This window comes from Raphanus sativus, mitochondrion, assembly GCF_000801105.2.
Source record: "Raphanus sativus mitochondrion, complete genome".
In the NCBI taxonomy this organism is placed as follows: Eukaryota; Viridiplantae; Streptophyta; class Magnoliopsida; order Brassicales; family Brassicaceae; genus Raphanus; species Raphanus sativus.
Window position 1 is genome coordinate 152,501 of NC_018551.1, and position 15,321 is coordinate 167,821.

The following is a 15,321-nucleotide window of genomic DNA, read 5'->3' on the forward strand; positions in this document are numbered from 1 at the left end:
CGCCTTCGATTATTCATTAGCGCTCCGCCGGGTCCTCCTGCTACTCAAACAGCTTTCTTTAGGAAATGCCGACATCTACTACTAATGGATTGACATTCCAGAACAGGAAGTCATTTGAATGCCCGAAGTCTGCATCTTCTATTACATCGCCGAAAGAGTGAAAAGTCCCTTCTTGCCTGATGAGTTCTTCTTTCTTTTCTTGCTCTTCACAGTCAAGATCCCGCAAATTCTGACTGACTTGAAATTAATAGTCGTTTTATCTGATGATATGAGATGACGAGCGTCAGACAGAGAAAGAGAAAAAAGTCTAGTCAAGAAGCTTAACGGTGAAGATGGAGAATGAATTGAATCTTTCACCCACCTCAGTCCAACTAGCACTCTTGTGCCTCATCGATCTGCCTTCTCACTCCAGGAGAGCCATTTCGCCATTCAAAAAGAACTGTACACGCGCGTATGGATCATCCATCAGAATCAATCAGTCTTTCAGAGTAGTCATCAAGCAAGCTATAGAAGTACGTGTAAGGAAAGAGAAAGAAGTGAGTTGGTATGGCGTCAAAGTCAGAAATCAAAATCGTGGTCGATCTTTTTCAGGCTATCGAATCAGCAAGGGTTTTTGAATAGTCAAGGCTACTCGATAAAGGATGGCTGGCATTCATCAGTACGTGGATCCGCCGTAGGGGTTGGTTCAGCCACCCGACGACCGGCACTTGCCATTGAAAAACCGCTTAATCGTGCTTTCTATTCCTATGAATAAAAGAAGAAGATAAGGTAACAAAGTTAGCCCAATATTCACTCAACGCCAAAGAAAGCTTCTAAAACAAGGTCAAAACTTCACGGATTTCATCAGGATTAATAGTCATAGGAAAGGTATACTCAAACGAAGAAAAGATCTTTTTTGCAAGGTCACCATAGTTCTATTTGAAATTCGACTGTTTACTACATTACTTCCTGAAAGTGTGCCCGTGCCCTCAGAGGGTAAGGGGTTTTGGAATAGGGGTAGGAAGGACCTTTTATGGGTATAATTCATGTTCGGTCCTCCGCTCAACAAGCACTGGATTAGCTTCCGGCGGAATCCGCTTTGAAGGCCCTGGCCTTCCACATTGAGACAAGAGATGATGCACGCTGAACTAGGATGCTTGGAAATTGCGTACTTTTTTTCTGACACCTGGCACAAAGAACTCGAGTGCCGCCTGCTACTACAGTGTATTAGAGTTCGAGCAACAGATCAAGGTTCGAGCTAAAGCTAATTCCGAGTTTTCGCGGGAAGAAGTACGGTTTCGGACAGCTCATGATGAACTATTGAATCCTTCTCCATCCGAATCCGTCTCAGTTCCAGGTATTGAAGCGAAAGATGACTCGACCGTAGGAAAAAGCCACTCGGGGATCAATTTTCCACATCAGTCTAAGTGGTGGAGGAGGAACCCCTGGCATAAAGGCCGGAGATTAGAATAGAATGCTGACTTCTAGTTTTTAGCCGGGTAGGAGATCGAGGAAGTCTTAAAAGTGAGTGCATCAGTCTTATCCGATTACTTAATAGAAGTCAGTCAGTCTCATCTTTGAATTGCTGAGAGGACTTAGGAGAAGCTTATTCGTGACTATGAGCAAAGACCCGAAAAGCGGTAGTGATGGCTACAAGTGGGCTACGAGACCAAGGTGGGGTTGCTAGACTGAGTCAGGGGAGAAAGAAGTGGAATCAACGGGAAGACTTCATTGCGAGAATCAATCATATGGAGGCTTGCAGAACTTCTTCCTATGGGAAGCAAGTTAATAATGTATCGGGTAAGGCCGGTCTAGGTACATAGTTACATCATAAATGAGTGCTCTTCGTTGAATTCTGACTTTACGGGCAGTTAGAGGAAATACGTTTTCATTGCGTAGATCGAGGCCGTGATGCAAGAAGACAAGGACTCCTTGGAAGGAAAGAGATTACAAAAACTGGCGCTTGGCTGTCAGGCGCAACCCTTTGACTTGGTTTCCTTGTCGAGTCAATTCGTTCTTCCAGTTCTGCAAGACTGGTTATGTCGCAGAGCTGCGCAGTTTTCCTTTTTCTTGTTTTTCGCATAAAAGCTGTTGCTGTAATAGAAAGCGCATACAAGCTAGCACTGACAAGTAAGCCTGCTCACAATCGCATCTATTATTAAAGCTTTCTTTCGTATAGAAATATCAGCTGTGACTATACTGGCTAGTTAGAAAACAATCCGGCACGTAAGCAAACAGTCCTTTCGACGCTTAAGCATATCAGCTCTTCTCACTATCTTTGTATCAGCTGTTCTATCATTCCTTACTGAAAGTCCGGAATAAAGAAAGCGGTTACTGGCGCTGTTACTACTCTTCCTAAAAGCCCTGTTGGCGCATATCGTGGGAATGAAAGCAGTTCCTAGTAATTCCTTACTTCGACGACTGAAGGCTGTTGTCGATGTTGCAGTTACTGTCGCAACATCCGCTGCTGATCTATATTCAAAAAGATTGTGTACTAATAGAAGCTGTTCCTGAATCTAGCTTAGTCGCATTTCTCTATCCGCATGTCGTCCAGTGGGAGTGGGAAATTGGGGAAAAAGCCGAAACGGAACTAACGGAGATTGAGGTATACTCCGTGCTGCGAAACGGATTCGGCTAGTACAATACTGAGTATTATTGAGGCCATGAAGACGGACAACGCCGAGGAACGCCTGCCTATAGGGTTCTTTTCGATCTTGTACTCTACCAATTGATAGGTTGATTTCGCACTTTAGAAAAAGTTTGGAAAGAAAAGTAGACGGAACGACACCTGTGAACTCGGATAGCATTGTGGCATACCTTTTCATCTGAACTAGGCTACTTTCTTTCTTCTCTTATGAAATTGAGAATTTCAGATCATTCTTAAAAGAAGCTCTCTCTTATATACGATACCACCAGATGTGCCCCCTCCACCCTCGTCCAATCTTCCTAAGTGCCAGCCTAGCTTCATAGGAAGCTGAACAATACGTCCAGCTCCTTAAGGAATGAATACTTGGGCTTGGACCATCAACGGGCGAAGCAGGTTTCCTGTTTGCATCACCTTTTCTCCGGTATTTTTGAAACTCGATCTTTAAATCATTCAATTCGAAATAGCTTATATAACGAGAAATTGGAATTCGATTGAAAACTCTCTCAACTCAATTGGAAGATAACATAGTAGCTTTCGCCCCAAAAAGCTTCGCCTAGAGTAGATCAGGTCCTTATACGTAAGGCGATCCCGCGAAGCAGGTCACCTCCTAAAAGTCAACTTCCTTTTCTTTTTGAGCAGATGTTGCTTGCAAATAAAAAGATAATAAGTGTTTTCTTATTACCCGTTTTTTAAGAGAAAAGATAGTCTAGAATTAGCTCTTAGATATCCCAAGGAAGCTTTTAGGTCAAAATAGATATGATGATATCAGACAGCAGTGAACCCCCTTATCCCCATCTGCATGGACTTGGCTAGTGAAGCACAACCACTCTTCTTTCCATAGAGAGTGCTACCCTAGAGTAAGATGAGCGACCCCAGTGGCAACGTGGGCCCAAAGGGTCATATGACCTTCACTAGTCAACGAAGTGCATCAACGGATGTAGGCACGTTCTTGCTTGATCATTTGCTCTCACTAGACCGCCCTAGAGTACGATACTGGTTCGCCATAGGTCCGAAGGGCTGTCTCTTGTGTGCGATGGTTGGGCATGAATGGAGCTTGCTCGGTAGAAAGGAGAGTAACCTTTCGGGGAGTAGAGATCTGGCAGAAGGACCAGTAGCTGTAGCCATAGGGAGCGAGATCCCGACGTTCGTAAGCGTGATTCTGACCTCCAGCGCATGGGCGCCCCGTAACACTCCTTCCGATTCGAGAACAAATAGCCCCTCTATTATATAGAAAGCCGGCAGGCGTTCCTCTCAGTCGAGAGACTGGCGTTCCTCGAGGTGAAAGCTAGAAGCAGCCCCGCCTACGAATGAATGGGAGATTGGAGGCCCCCTTCCGTGCTCGTTAAAGCGCACGCCTATTCAAAGTCAAAGAAGAGGTCCCGGGCTTGGTTGATTCATTTTCTTCCTGCCGAACACGATCTACATTAACCAGCACCCAACCTTTAATGCGCTTAGACTTGACTTTTGACCCCCCTTTTCTTCCCTGTCCACAGCATTCAAACCCTGAACCAACAAAGGCGAGTGACCAGCCACCAATGAGGGAAGAGCTTTCTTCTGTTAAAGACAAGAAGAGGTTTTCGGATGGCTGAAATTTCGTAACGAAAGAAGTCACTCCAGAATCATTTCAATCCAGTGTACAAAAGTCGGACAGAAACAGAAAGACGATAAGACCCGAAGTTGGCTCCGGCGATCTGCTTAATGAATTGAAGGGTGGAACCAAGGAAGACAACTGAATAACCTGAAAATGAGTCCTTCAGGCCACCAGCAAGTTTAGGATTACGTTTTGTCTGAGTTGTTTTTGGGTGGGACGCACTCAGTGCTTTTCCAACCCGGCAGGACAGTCTTCCCACGCGCCCGAGTCAAAGAGAATATAGCCTCAAAGGATGGCTGCTTCCAAGCCCACCTCCTGGTTGTCATCGTCCTTTTCCCAGTTTGCGCCAGGAGCCTCCGACAGCCTGGCAGACTGCAAAATCATTGCACTTCCTTCTCACGATGGATGGAACCAGGAGAGCTAGGCACGGGAAGGGAAGCTAGGCTCACTCCCGACAATTATATACCTGCATTCCAGACAATGGTCCAACCCTTTGATATTCCTAAGGTAACAGAGTACATAGGTGAGAAAGGAGCGCTTTTCTAAGCTCAGCAAGACCGAATGGAATTCAAGTATATGGCACTCTAACTACGAAAGGAATGCCAACAAGAAAGCTAATAGGGATAGGACTACTAGCTGCTAGTATAGAAACCGAAAAGAACTCCTAATAGCATCGGTTGCCGCTCTATCTATTCTGTTAGTTCCATAGCCGCGCTTCCTACTAGTCGGATAGGAACAACTAACTGCCTAGCTACAAGAAGAGAGCTACGAGGAAAGAAGAGCTAGCAGCTAGGATAGGAACTCTAAACTAGCTACTAGAGGAAGTCAAGCTACTAACAGAGCTCAAAGCGGATAAGAAATCGGAAGAGACAGACGCAAGGAAGAGGCGTTCCTCGGTGCTATTGCCCTCTTGTCCTAGCAGCCGATCACTCACTAATAGCTACTACCAGGAGGAGAGGCATTTTTTCGAACAGGATCCTTTCCGGTGGATTGGAATTTGACTCAGATTTGCTTAATCCCCAAGAAGCTCAATCCTCGGTTAATGACAGAGATGCGACCCATTAGTCTTTGCTCAGTCATGTATAAGATCATATCAAAGATCATGGTGGCCAGACTCAAACCGATTCTGCCTTCCCTTGTGTCTCCTACACAGTCTGCATTTGTTTCGGAAAGGCTTATATCTGACAATATTTTAATAGCCCATGAGTTGGTTCACAATCTGCGTACTCACCCCTCATTTCATCAGCTACTCTCCCCTCATTTCATTGGTCACTGGCTTAGTTGCGGAGGAACCCTTCTTCAGCGAAGCTGGAGGAACCCTTCTTCAGCGAAGCTGGAGGAACCCCTATGGCTAGCATTGTTCTTGCTTCACTCACTTACATTCCCTTCATTCAAACTTCTTCTAATTCACATTCACTTACCCAACTTCTCTGGCTTAGGGTCAGGGTTACTCACATTCCTAGTTATAAGATTCCTAGTTCTGGGTCTGGGTAAGGGAAGGGTCTAGGTTCCTAACATTCCTTCCCAACTCACCACTTATCTCCCTAGTTCTTGAATTCCAAGTTCTGGGATTCTTTGATTCTGAGTTCTGAGATTGTTAGTTCTGGGACTGAGAGTGCCAGGCTGCGACCCATCTTTGCAAAGCAAGAGCGAGGCCAAGAAGCAGCAGCGCTCGTACACTAGAAGGATTTGGGTATAGAGCCCGCTACGCGCCTTCAAAGGCCGGAAAGAGATTTCGCTTTGGCTTTGGTTCGCTTGACCGTGTGACTATGGTTCCTGTGGTCTTGTTCAAATAGAATCAGTCCCCTTTGGGTGCTATCACATAGCCCTAAACAGGGCAAGGAAGGTATCTAATCGACAGCAGAGAGATATGCCAATTAGAGGCACACTTACTAAAAACCTCTTTTCGTTAAATCATATCATATGGTCAGACAGAATTCTTATCTTAGTGACTCTTATCCAATCTCTTTAGGGAGATAATGACTCATGGGTATGGGTCAGGACAGTATGAACTTCGAGGGTTCAATGCAGCTAGAGAGCTGCTGCACCTACGCTTCTCTGGCTGCAGGAGATGGGGTCTCGATAAAAGGAAAGGGATGAGTTCATTCTCTGGAATGGTCTCGGAGATGGCTTCTCTTCCCTCGGATAGAGCATCTGACCTTCCGTTGGAGATGCAATATATGGGGTTCCATGGATCCATTAGTTGGTTCCGGTTCCTCGCTAGGGGAGAGAGCAGCCTTTCAGGAGGAACCTGTGACACCTGCACAGATGCCTGGCTGGAACGGTTTGACAACGAATTCAATCTTGTCTTGGATGCCCACCCTACAGGATAATATCCATTAGAATCCCATCCCCTATCTTCTTTTGTTCTGCTTCTCGTAATTTTCCTTGTTGCTTGGTTGGATACCCTTCGCCCTGACCTTTTCGAAAGGATTTCAAGCCATAACACGCCCTACGTTCCTATTAAGATAAGAAGAAGGGGATCTCGTAACGACCCCCCGATCCTCACATAGTAGTTTAAGGGAAGAGAATGGAATGACTCGCAAAACAGCGTAGCAAACTACAAGCGAACGAACGAGCAGAAACAAGCTAGTCATGGGTGTGGTTCCTCTCCTTTTAGTCGAGTTGCTAAAGCACCTCGACGCTGCCAAGCTCTCTGTCTTGGTTAATGGTTCTCCAAAAGGATATTTCTCATGTTAGGCGGTGTGAGACAGGGGGATCCTTTATCCCCCGTTGTTATTTTGTATTGCGGAAGATGTCTTATCACGGGGTCTTACCGGGCTTAATCACCTGGGCATTCTTTCTTCAATTACCGAGACCTGGACATACAAAGATCTAGGCAGCTCATCTTCTTCTAACGGAAGTCAGATCTTTTTCCATACCATAACGTATATAGAATCGATTTTCTTTTCTGATCGCTAGCCTGCCGGGCCGCCCCCGCGATCAAACTATCAATCTCATAAGAGAAGAAATCTCTATGCCCCCTTTTTCTTGGTTTTCTCCCATGCTTTTCATTGGTCAACAATCAAACCAACCACTAATTCTTCCTTCACTACTAATACAGGAAGAAGTCTTGTCTTCTTCTGTTCGGAATCCATTTTTATCAAAAGAAAGACTCAAAAATAATATAAATAATAATATATAGAATATAGAAAGAATTGCTTAAATAACTCAGCGATCTAAAATCATAGTCACGATCTACTAAAAGTCAAGTTGAGCACCCGGACCAGAGGTGGCCGAGAATCTTATGTCAAAAGGACTAACGACGATGAAAGAGGAGAAGGAGGAGTAGGAGGAGTCAGCTTGTGTGAAGGAACAGAAAGCGGATGGCATATTAATTACAACCTACATACTACTGAAGCTAAGAAAGAGTCAACTGTGAAATAGGGAAGGAACGGAGGAGGAAGAGAGACCGAAGGGATCGAGGGAGTTACCCTACGCAAAGGGAGGGAACGGAGCTGCAAGGCGTCCGCCCCACTAGCGGACCAACGGGCCTGCTTCGTTAGAAGCTCCTGGGCCCTAAGACAATCCGGCCCGGCCGAGCAAACTTGTTTGGTCGAGTTAGCCGGGCACCTTGATTGGGTAGTAGTGAGCCGATACCAGGAGGCGAACTATCTATTAAAGAACGTGTGTGTACGTGTGTGCGCATGTACTAATAACCAAGGAAGTAAGCCAATGAACCATAGGAAGAGGAAGACCTATAACTATCACCATAGGAAGCCAAGGAAGGATGGAAGGAAGGTTCGTAGGATGTTAAGCAACATTTGACCTACGCCACACTTTCGATTCCCCGAAAGTTCTAATCGAAGGCATTGAAGGTCGGCAAAAAGCAAGCTAATTCGGGTTATATCAAGGAAACGGCTCTCTTAAAAATTCGAAGACAGAAGGAATTTGGCTATACCACACAAGATGACAGGCAGTGAATATCCCCGAGTGCCTCTTTTCCGCGAACTCTAAATAGACTTTAAGTAAGAATGTGGAACTCTTATTCGTTAGAGAAAGAATAACAGTTACCGAGTAGGAGTACATTAGATATCCTCACATAAAAATAGATATATAAGAAGATTCTCATTCCAGTTAGAAAGCAATCGATAAACCACCGCCCAAAGTTGCTTAGCCAAGAGTAGTCCTATATGGGCTCGCGAAGCCGGTAACCACACCCCACTCTCTATTTCAGACATTGGTACGATCTCTTTCTCATCTCGTTCTGGGAATGTTCTTCATTGAGATGAAGCTATGTTGGTTCCTAAAGTCCTTATCCTATTCCTTATCAGGAATGGACGTAAGAGCCTGCGTCAGCTCATCAAGGTCTCTATATTCTCTTCTTTTGACCACTTGTCACAAAGGTTGTTTTTTCCCAATAGAGAGTTTGACCAGAATAAGGAAAGTAGTTCCGAGTTAATCTGAGACTGGAGTTGGCCTAGTGGATGAGGGCGTGGAAGATGGTCGGATCTCACTGATCTACTCTATCCACTGAGTTTATAGACTGGGCGAATGGACGGTAGCAGAGGTCGCGTAAGTGATCGACTTCTTCTTTCTCTGTCTGACGAATCTATCTCTTCATTCAAATCTAGCTCATTCCATCATAAGTAGGAGTTCTCCCTGATTTCTTGGATAAGTCTCGAGGAGTTCTGCTGATGGATCAGTCTCTCTCGTACCTAGCCTGATGGTAGGTTCTAGTTAGGGAAGCTCTATCCGTTCCTGTTTCGAATCTAGTGGATCGCCCTCCAGAATGTGCTAGAAGAGCAGGGTAGAGACTGTCATCCAAGTGAAAAGTAGGAATGCATCGATTGGATTGATTTGACCCTCTAGCTCGTTCGATTAAGCTCAAAAAGCATTTGCCGGAACAAGAGTGAATTCATCTCTTTTTTTCATCGACGCAAGGCAACTCTGTTGAATCAATGCCCTAGTGATTTAGGAAATGGAGATCTGTCTGAAGCCTACGATCAGGGGAAAGAGAGATCTAAAGTCAAAGAAAGCTCTAGTCATGCTAGTTTTCTATGATCCCAAGTCAAGATCATCCTTCAGTCAACATTCTACTACCGGTTATTTTATAACTCAATCAAAGAAGAGAGCGATCCAGGGGTCTAGTTGCAAATAGGTATCACCCGCAATGAAAGAGGAATTCTATGACGAAGGTCACACTTTCTCTTGCACGGGATTCGCGATTCGGTGTAAGTGAAATCTCGTGCTGGACGACCACGGTTGAGTTTTTGTTGTGGATCCAACTCCAAGCGTTTGCGGGGTTTTGGATAGATTGAAGAGTCGTAAGTCGACTGTCAGGAGAGGTACGCACTACATCAGCAGCCCTGCTTCACACTTACTGCTGAAGCTACACTTGCTGCGCCTATAGCAGGAGAAATAGCTACCCATTCGAAGCAAGACTAGCTACACTGACTAGGAGGGGAATTAACAAGCTACGCCCTAACTCCCACCCCAGCAGGGAACTCAGAAAAGAAAGAGATTTTCTGTCGGATCGGAGTCCCGATCCTCCCAGCTAATGCAGCTAGGAAAATAATCTGAGTTTTGTTTTATTCTAGCTAGGCAGCTCGGGTAGCTAGAGTAGCTCTTAGCCGGTTTAGCTCTGTTTTCTGTGTGTATACCAGCCCATTGTTCTGTTTCTCACTACCCTTTCTATATGTTGCTTTTAGCGCTATCTTTCGGCCCTCTCTCGGTTTGTAGCGCGTAAGATATAGTACTTCAAGACCCAACCAGTACCGAACCTTTCTTATGGTCCCATTTCCGTGCAACTCTATGGAATCGTAGTAGCATAGCTGCATTCTCTTCGTATTTAGATCTGGAAAGCTGCTCCCCCTTGCCCGGGATCACTTTCACTTCTGCCGACGTTTACCGTTAAGACTGGTGCCTTCCGTTCTAGAAAGGAAAGGTTTGGATTCCTACTGTCCTCTTACGAAGGAAAATAGGATTGCTAACTTTTCCTGATATATAAAGAGAAAGTTTGCATTCTAGGAAAGGGCTCGGACTCCTCTTCTCTCAGATCACTCGGTGCTGAAGTGGCACGACCATTTGTGAAACATGGTAATCTAGATCCCCTACTGCGTCGGTGGATTCTAGAACTCCATCCCGAGATCCGACACTCCGTCATGGGTTTGATGTCTCGATTCAGGCGGAGAGAGCTGGCTCGAAAGAGGAGCCATGGACTGGACCAGATCTGATAGAGCTTGGGAAGAAACTGACCTCCTGAACAGGTCTGGTGGAGACAAACGGATTCGAAACACAGGGGTGATAGCAGAATGGAGACAGTTAGCTTCACAGAACAGGATTACATGGAGTAATAAGGATCCCTCTCAGCTGGTAGAGAACGAGACAGGAGAGTGAATACTGGGTATAAGATTTCGGGCTGCTCAGGGACAGTCCTGGAAAAATGGATCAACCATCTGGAATCATATTTCTGGGAGTATCACATCCAAGAGAATCAGAGAGAGCCGGTTGTGTACCTCTGTCTCGAGGGACCAACAGGGATTTGGATTTCGGAACTGAGGGATAGAGATCCACCAAACAGTTGGGAAGAGCTTAAACAGAGGCTACGACGAGGGGCAGATGCGATGGCAAAGGAAACCAATCAGCCTCGGTATTTTGGAATTCGTCAGGATGGGTCTGTCCGTGAGTATAGGAAAAGGTTTGAAGCTCTCTGTCTTAAGACTCTTAGCTTGCCAAGGAAATCTTTTGAGGAGGTTTTCTTGCTGGGGTTGAAGCCGCAGCTACAAGCGGCAGTTCGTCGGCTACGCCGCTTCAATGACAGGATCAGGCCCAAAAGTCCAAGGGGTGGGGTCAGCCGGAAGAGGAAGGTATAGCCACAACACATAGAAGAACCCCACTTACAGCTAATGACTACACAGAAATCTTTCTGCGGAACCCTTGCTGAATAGCTTACCAGCCACTTGTCAAGACTGCCAAATGGTGAAGCTGCTAAAAGAGACCAGGACCTTCGGGTTACCCATATGCACAAGAGCAGCGTTACTGTCTTCCTTAAAGAAACTCCATATGCAGTTTTGTGTCTTCACACTGTCAGATGCATTATGACATCAAGGATCTGGGTTCGAGGTGTTTGTGTTGACCCATGAGAGACTGGCTGTGAAGCTTGAAGGGTAATATCTTCGCCACCCTCCCGACTCGCAATCCCCAATGTGGCTTTCCTCACTTCGGTAAGTTACAAGGATGAATGCAAATAGCAAGGCGCTATGCTGCGTGAAGTGAGACCGGCTGTCCTAAGTTAAGTTGCTTCCTTATTCATTAATGATCTTGCTCAGTAGGAGGGCTTTTCCCCTTCTGTGCAGCCTGATTTTATCTCTGGAAATGAGGGTGCCCTCGATTGCAATTTTTCATCGAATATGATGGATTCCCCCCATGGGTGAGAAGGTTGAGTTACAGACTCCGTTGGCTTTCGCAAGAAAGCATCTCGAAAGTTCCGAAATCTATGGTTGATGTCTCACTCGAACTCTATCCCTGACTTTCTTCGTCCGAGCGGCCCCTCTAGGACGCGATGCGGGAAGGAAGAAGGATTTATTTCTACCATTAAATAATTCGCAATAGTTAACCAAGCAGTAGCCAAGAACAAAGAAGCAAGCCAAGATCAATGGGGGGGGTCGCCCCAGTCAAAAATGGTAAGAAGGAGTAGCATCAATAACATTCATTGTATGTACGCCTCCCAGCGATCCACAGGCATCTGTAGCATGTTGTACCCGAGAGTTATTTTGGCTGTGTCTGTTACACCATGGACAATAATCTTAGTCGGAGTCAAATTCCTTACCTTTCCACCCAAAGCTGAACATATCCGCACAGATATTCCATTTTTTTTATTGAGGATCCATTTTCGAACTGAACTACTCATGCTTAGGCAAAACAAGCAAGGGAGTTGTTAATAAGGAGCTAGCTACAGCTCCCTGCGGGAGGGTTCCCGTGCTTATTAAGGAGCCGGGCAGCTACGCAACACTTCCTTGCAACTCATACCTACTAACAAACTGTTTACTCTTTTTAAGGAGTTAGCTGCATTTCCCTGCGGGAGGTAGCTACGCAATCAAAGCAGCAGGGCAGCTTCGCAACACCTGCTTCAACTTCATGCACATTAGCAACAAGATTGGGTAGTTGATTGTTGGGAGGATAGCTGCAGCTCCCTACGGGAGTGAACTACAGTTCCAGGGGGAGCACAGCAAGGGCCAATACCGGCTGTGAGGCGCGTAGCGGGAAGAGATGTATGGTAAGGGATAGCTGTTTAACCATTTGTAATGGAATGGGATGTTGATCCTCCTTGGAATAATACGTATATAAGAAGATTTTCATTCCAGTTGGAAAGCAATCGAGAAAACGCCGCCCAAATACGCTTCGCCACGTGTAGCCCTGTATGGACTCGCGAAGCAGGTCTCCGGTCGGTGTCCAAGATTTGATCTAACTATTGAGTGAGGACTACTTACCGATTGATAGAATAATACGTATATAAGAAGAAGGCTGCTTTGTGGAGTGATCTTTCTCGAAATGAATTAAGTAAGGGCGCTATGTTCAGATTCTGAACCAAAGCACTAGTTGAGGTCTGAAAGCCTTATGAGCAGAAGTAATAAATACCTCGGGGAAGAAGCGGGGTAGAGGAATTGGTCAACTCATCAGGCTCATGACCTGAAGATTACAGGTTCAAATCCTGTCCCCGCACCGTAGTTTCATTCTGCATCACTCTCCCTGTCGTTATCGACCTCGCAAGGTTTTTGAAACGGCCGAAACGGGAAGTGACAATACCGCTTTTCTTCAGCATATAAATGCAATGATTACCTTTTTCGAAAAATTGTCCACTTTTTGTCATAATCTCACTCCTACTGAATGTAAAGTTAGTGTAATAAGTTTCTTTCTTTTAGCTTTTTTACTAATGGCCCATATTTGGCTAAGCTGGTTTTCTAACAACCAACATTGTTTACGAACCATGAGACATCTAGAGAAGTTAAAAATTCCATATGAATTTCAGTATGGGTGGCTAGGTGTCAAAATTACAATAAAATCAAATGTACCTAACGATGAAGTGACGAAAAAAGTCTCACCTATCATTAAAGGGGAAATAGAGGGGAAAGAGGAAAAAAAAGAGGGGAAAGGGGAAATAGAGGGGAAAGAGGAAAAAAAAGAGGGGAAAGGGGAAATAGAGGGGAAAGAGGAAAAAAAGAGGTTGGAAAATGGACCGAGAAAATAATGCTTTGTGAACCCAATTGCTTTGACAAAAATAAAGAAAGAAGCAAAATCTCATTCAATTTGAAATAGAAGAGATCTCTATGCCCCCTGTTCTTGGTTTTCTCCCATGCTTTTGTTGGTCAACAACCAACCACAACTTTCTATAGTTCTTCACTACTCCTAGAGGCTTTCCTAATGAAGCTGTCTGGAGGGATTTGTTGAAATCAATTAATCTAATCATGCCTCAACTGGATAAATTCACTTATTTTTCACAATTCTTCTGGTTATGCCTTTTCTTCTTTACTTTCTATATTTTCATATGCAATGATGGAGATGGAGTACTTGGGATCAGCAGAATTCTAAAACTACGGAACCAACTGCTTTCACACCGGGGGAAGACCATCCAGAGCAAGGACCCCAACAGTTTGGAAGATCTCTTGAGAAAAGGTTTTAGCACTGGTGTATCCTATATGTATGCTAGTTTATTCGAAGTATCCCAATGGTGTAAGGCCGTCGACTTATTGGGAAAAAGGAGGAAAATCACTTTGATCTCTTGTTTCGGAGAAATAAGTGGCTCACGAGGAATGGAAAGAAACATATTATATAATCTATCGAAGTCCTCTCCTTCAAATACTGGAAGGTGGATCACTTGTAGGAATTGTAGGAATGACATAATGCTAATCCATGCTGTACATGGCCAAGGAAGCATAAAATGATTCTTTCATTCTATAGATACCTCTGGTAGGTAAAGCACTCTACTGTGCTTTATTGAAAGTTCCCATCGCGGGGGCGAGGATACTTGCCTTCGCGGTTCGACTTTCTTTTCAGGCTTGACTCATTATTTTCCGGTCCTCTCACACCCCTTTAGAGCTCTTTATGATGCCCACTGAGTAAGATTCGGGGGCTTACCGGCGCAGAAGCTCATTCTGAACCGCGGGAACCTTCGTCTCTTCGACACAAACGTTTTATGAAGAGGCTGATGGTGATGAGGATCCATGCGCACTCAAATAAAAGTAGCTTGCGTATTGGGTTATCCACGGTGTTAGGTGCTCCATTGCACCCTCATGTGGAGGGTAGGATAATTTGGACTCTTTTGGAGCACTATACTCCGAAAGATCCTATCCTTCCTCCTCTTCTTTCAGTCGAGACTTCCTCCTAGTGAGGTGTTGCCTATCCAGGTATGGAAGTATTCAATGAATACACTCTGTACCATGGGTGGATGAAGCTTTATCTGGAGTATCAAAGATGGAATTGTATGCTAAGGCTTAGTGCCAGTATAGAGCTTGAAGTCTTTATGGATGTGCCGATCTTTATCCGTACATATTACCGACCTGCGAACATGGATGATTCGTTCAGGTACGGGATAATATTTAGGATGTACGATTTGGCTGTCCAGTTACAGTGGGGCAATGTCATGAAATTGCTACCAGTAACTAAGACTCAAGTGGAGACAAAAAAAAAGCACTCAATTTGAATGTAAGTAAAACACGGGATGGAAGAGGAGGCCTGAACCAACAGGAATGAAACAGTATAGAATTCCCCTGGGCGAAGCAAGTCACCGATTAGTAACCTAAGAAAGAGTTGTCAACGGGCGAGTGTCCTGCTATAAGGTAAACTCCTACTATTTCAGCTTCTTTTCCCGTGGTCGAAAGCTAAATATCTCAAGATGAGATTTTCCAAACTCTCGACAAGCAGCAAATAGAAAATGAAAAGAAGATTTTGAAGGATCTGATTTCATCTAAGGAGTGGCGGTTAACAGAAGGCCATTTCAACTTATGCTCTAAAAAGATAGAAAGCATTGTTGATAAAGCCCTCTCTTTATATAAAGAGGGCTTTAGCGCCTTCGGATAAAGGAAGATTCCGATATTCACATAGGTATTTAAGCCTACTTCGGGGATCTGAACAGCTTCCCCTCAAATGGGAGCCGTTTAAGTCA

General features: G+C 44.9%; 2 protein-coding genes and 1 non-coding gene across 3 annotated transcripts; all 3 read left to right on the forward strand.

Annotated features, from left to right (window-relative positions):
* The first annotated feature begins 12,808 nt into the window (after nt 1–12,808).
* trnfM lies at nt 12,809–12,882 on the forward strand. The gene has a single exon. It is a non-coding gene; the product is annotated as a tRNA-Met (tRNA).
* A 108-nt stretch (nt 12,883–12,990) lies between these two features.
* Nucleotides 12,991–13,407, forward strand: ORF138 (hypothetical protein). The gene has a single exon. The coding sequence runs from the start codon at nt 12,991–12,993 to the stop codon at nt 13,405–13,407; it is 417 nt and encodes a 138-aa protein (YP_006665998.1).
* Nucleotides 13,408–13,624: 217 nt separating this feature from the next.
* Nucleotides 13,625–14,101, forward strand: atp8 (ATP synthase subunit 8). Its single transcript has one exon. The coding sequence runs from the start codon at nt 13,625–13,627 to the stop codon at nt 14,099–14,101; it is 477 nt and encodes a 158-aa protein (YP_006665999.1).
* The last annotated feature ends 1,220 nt before the right edge of the window (nt 14,102–15,321 follow it).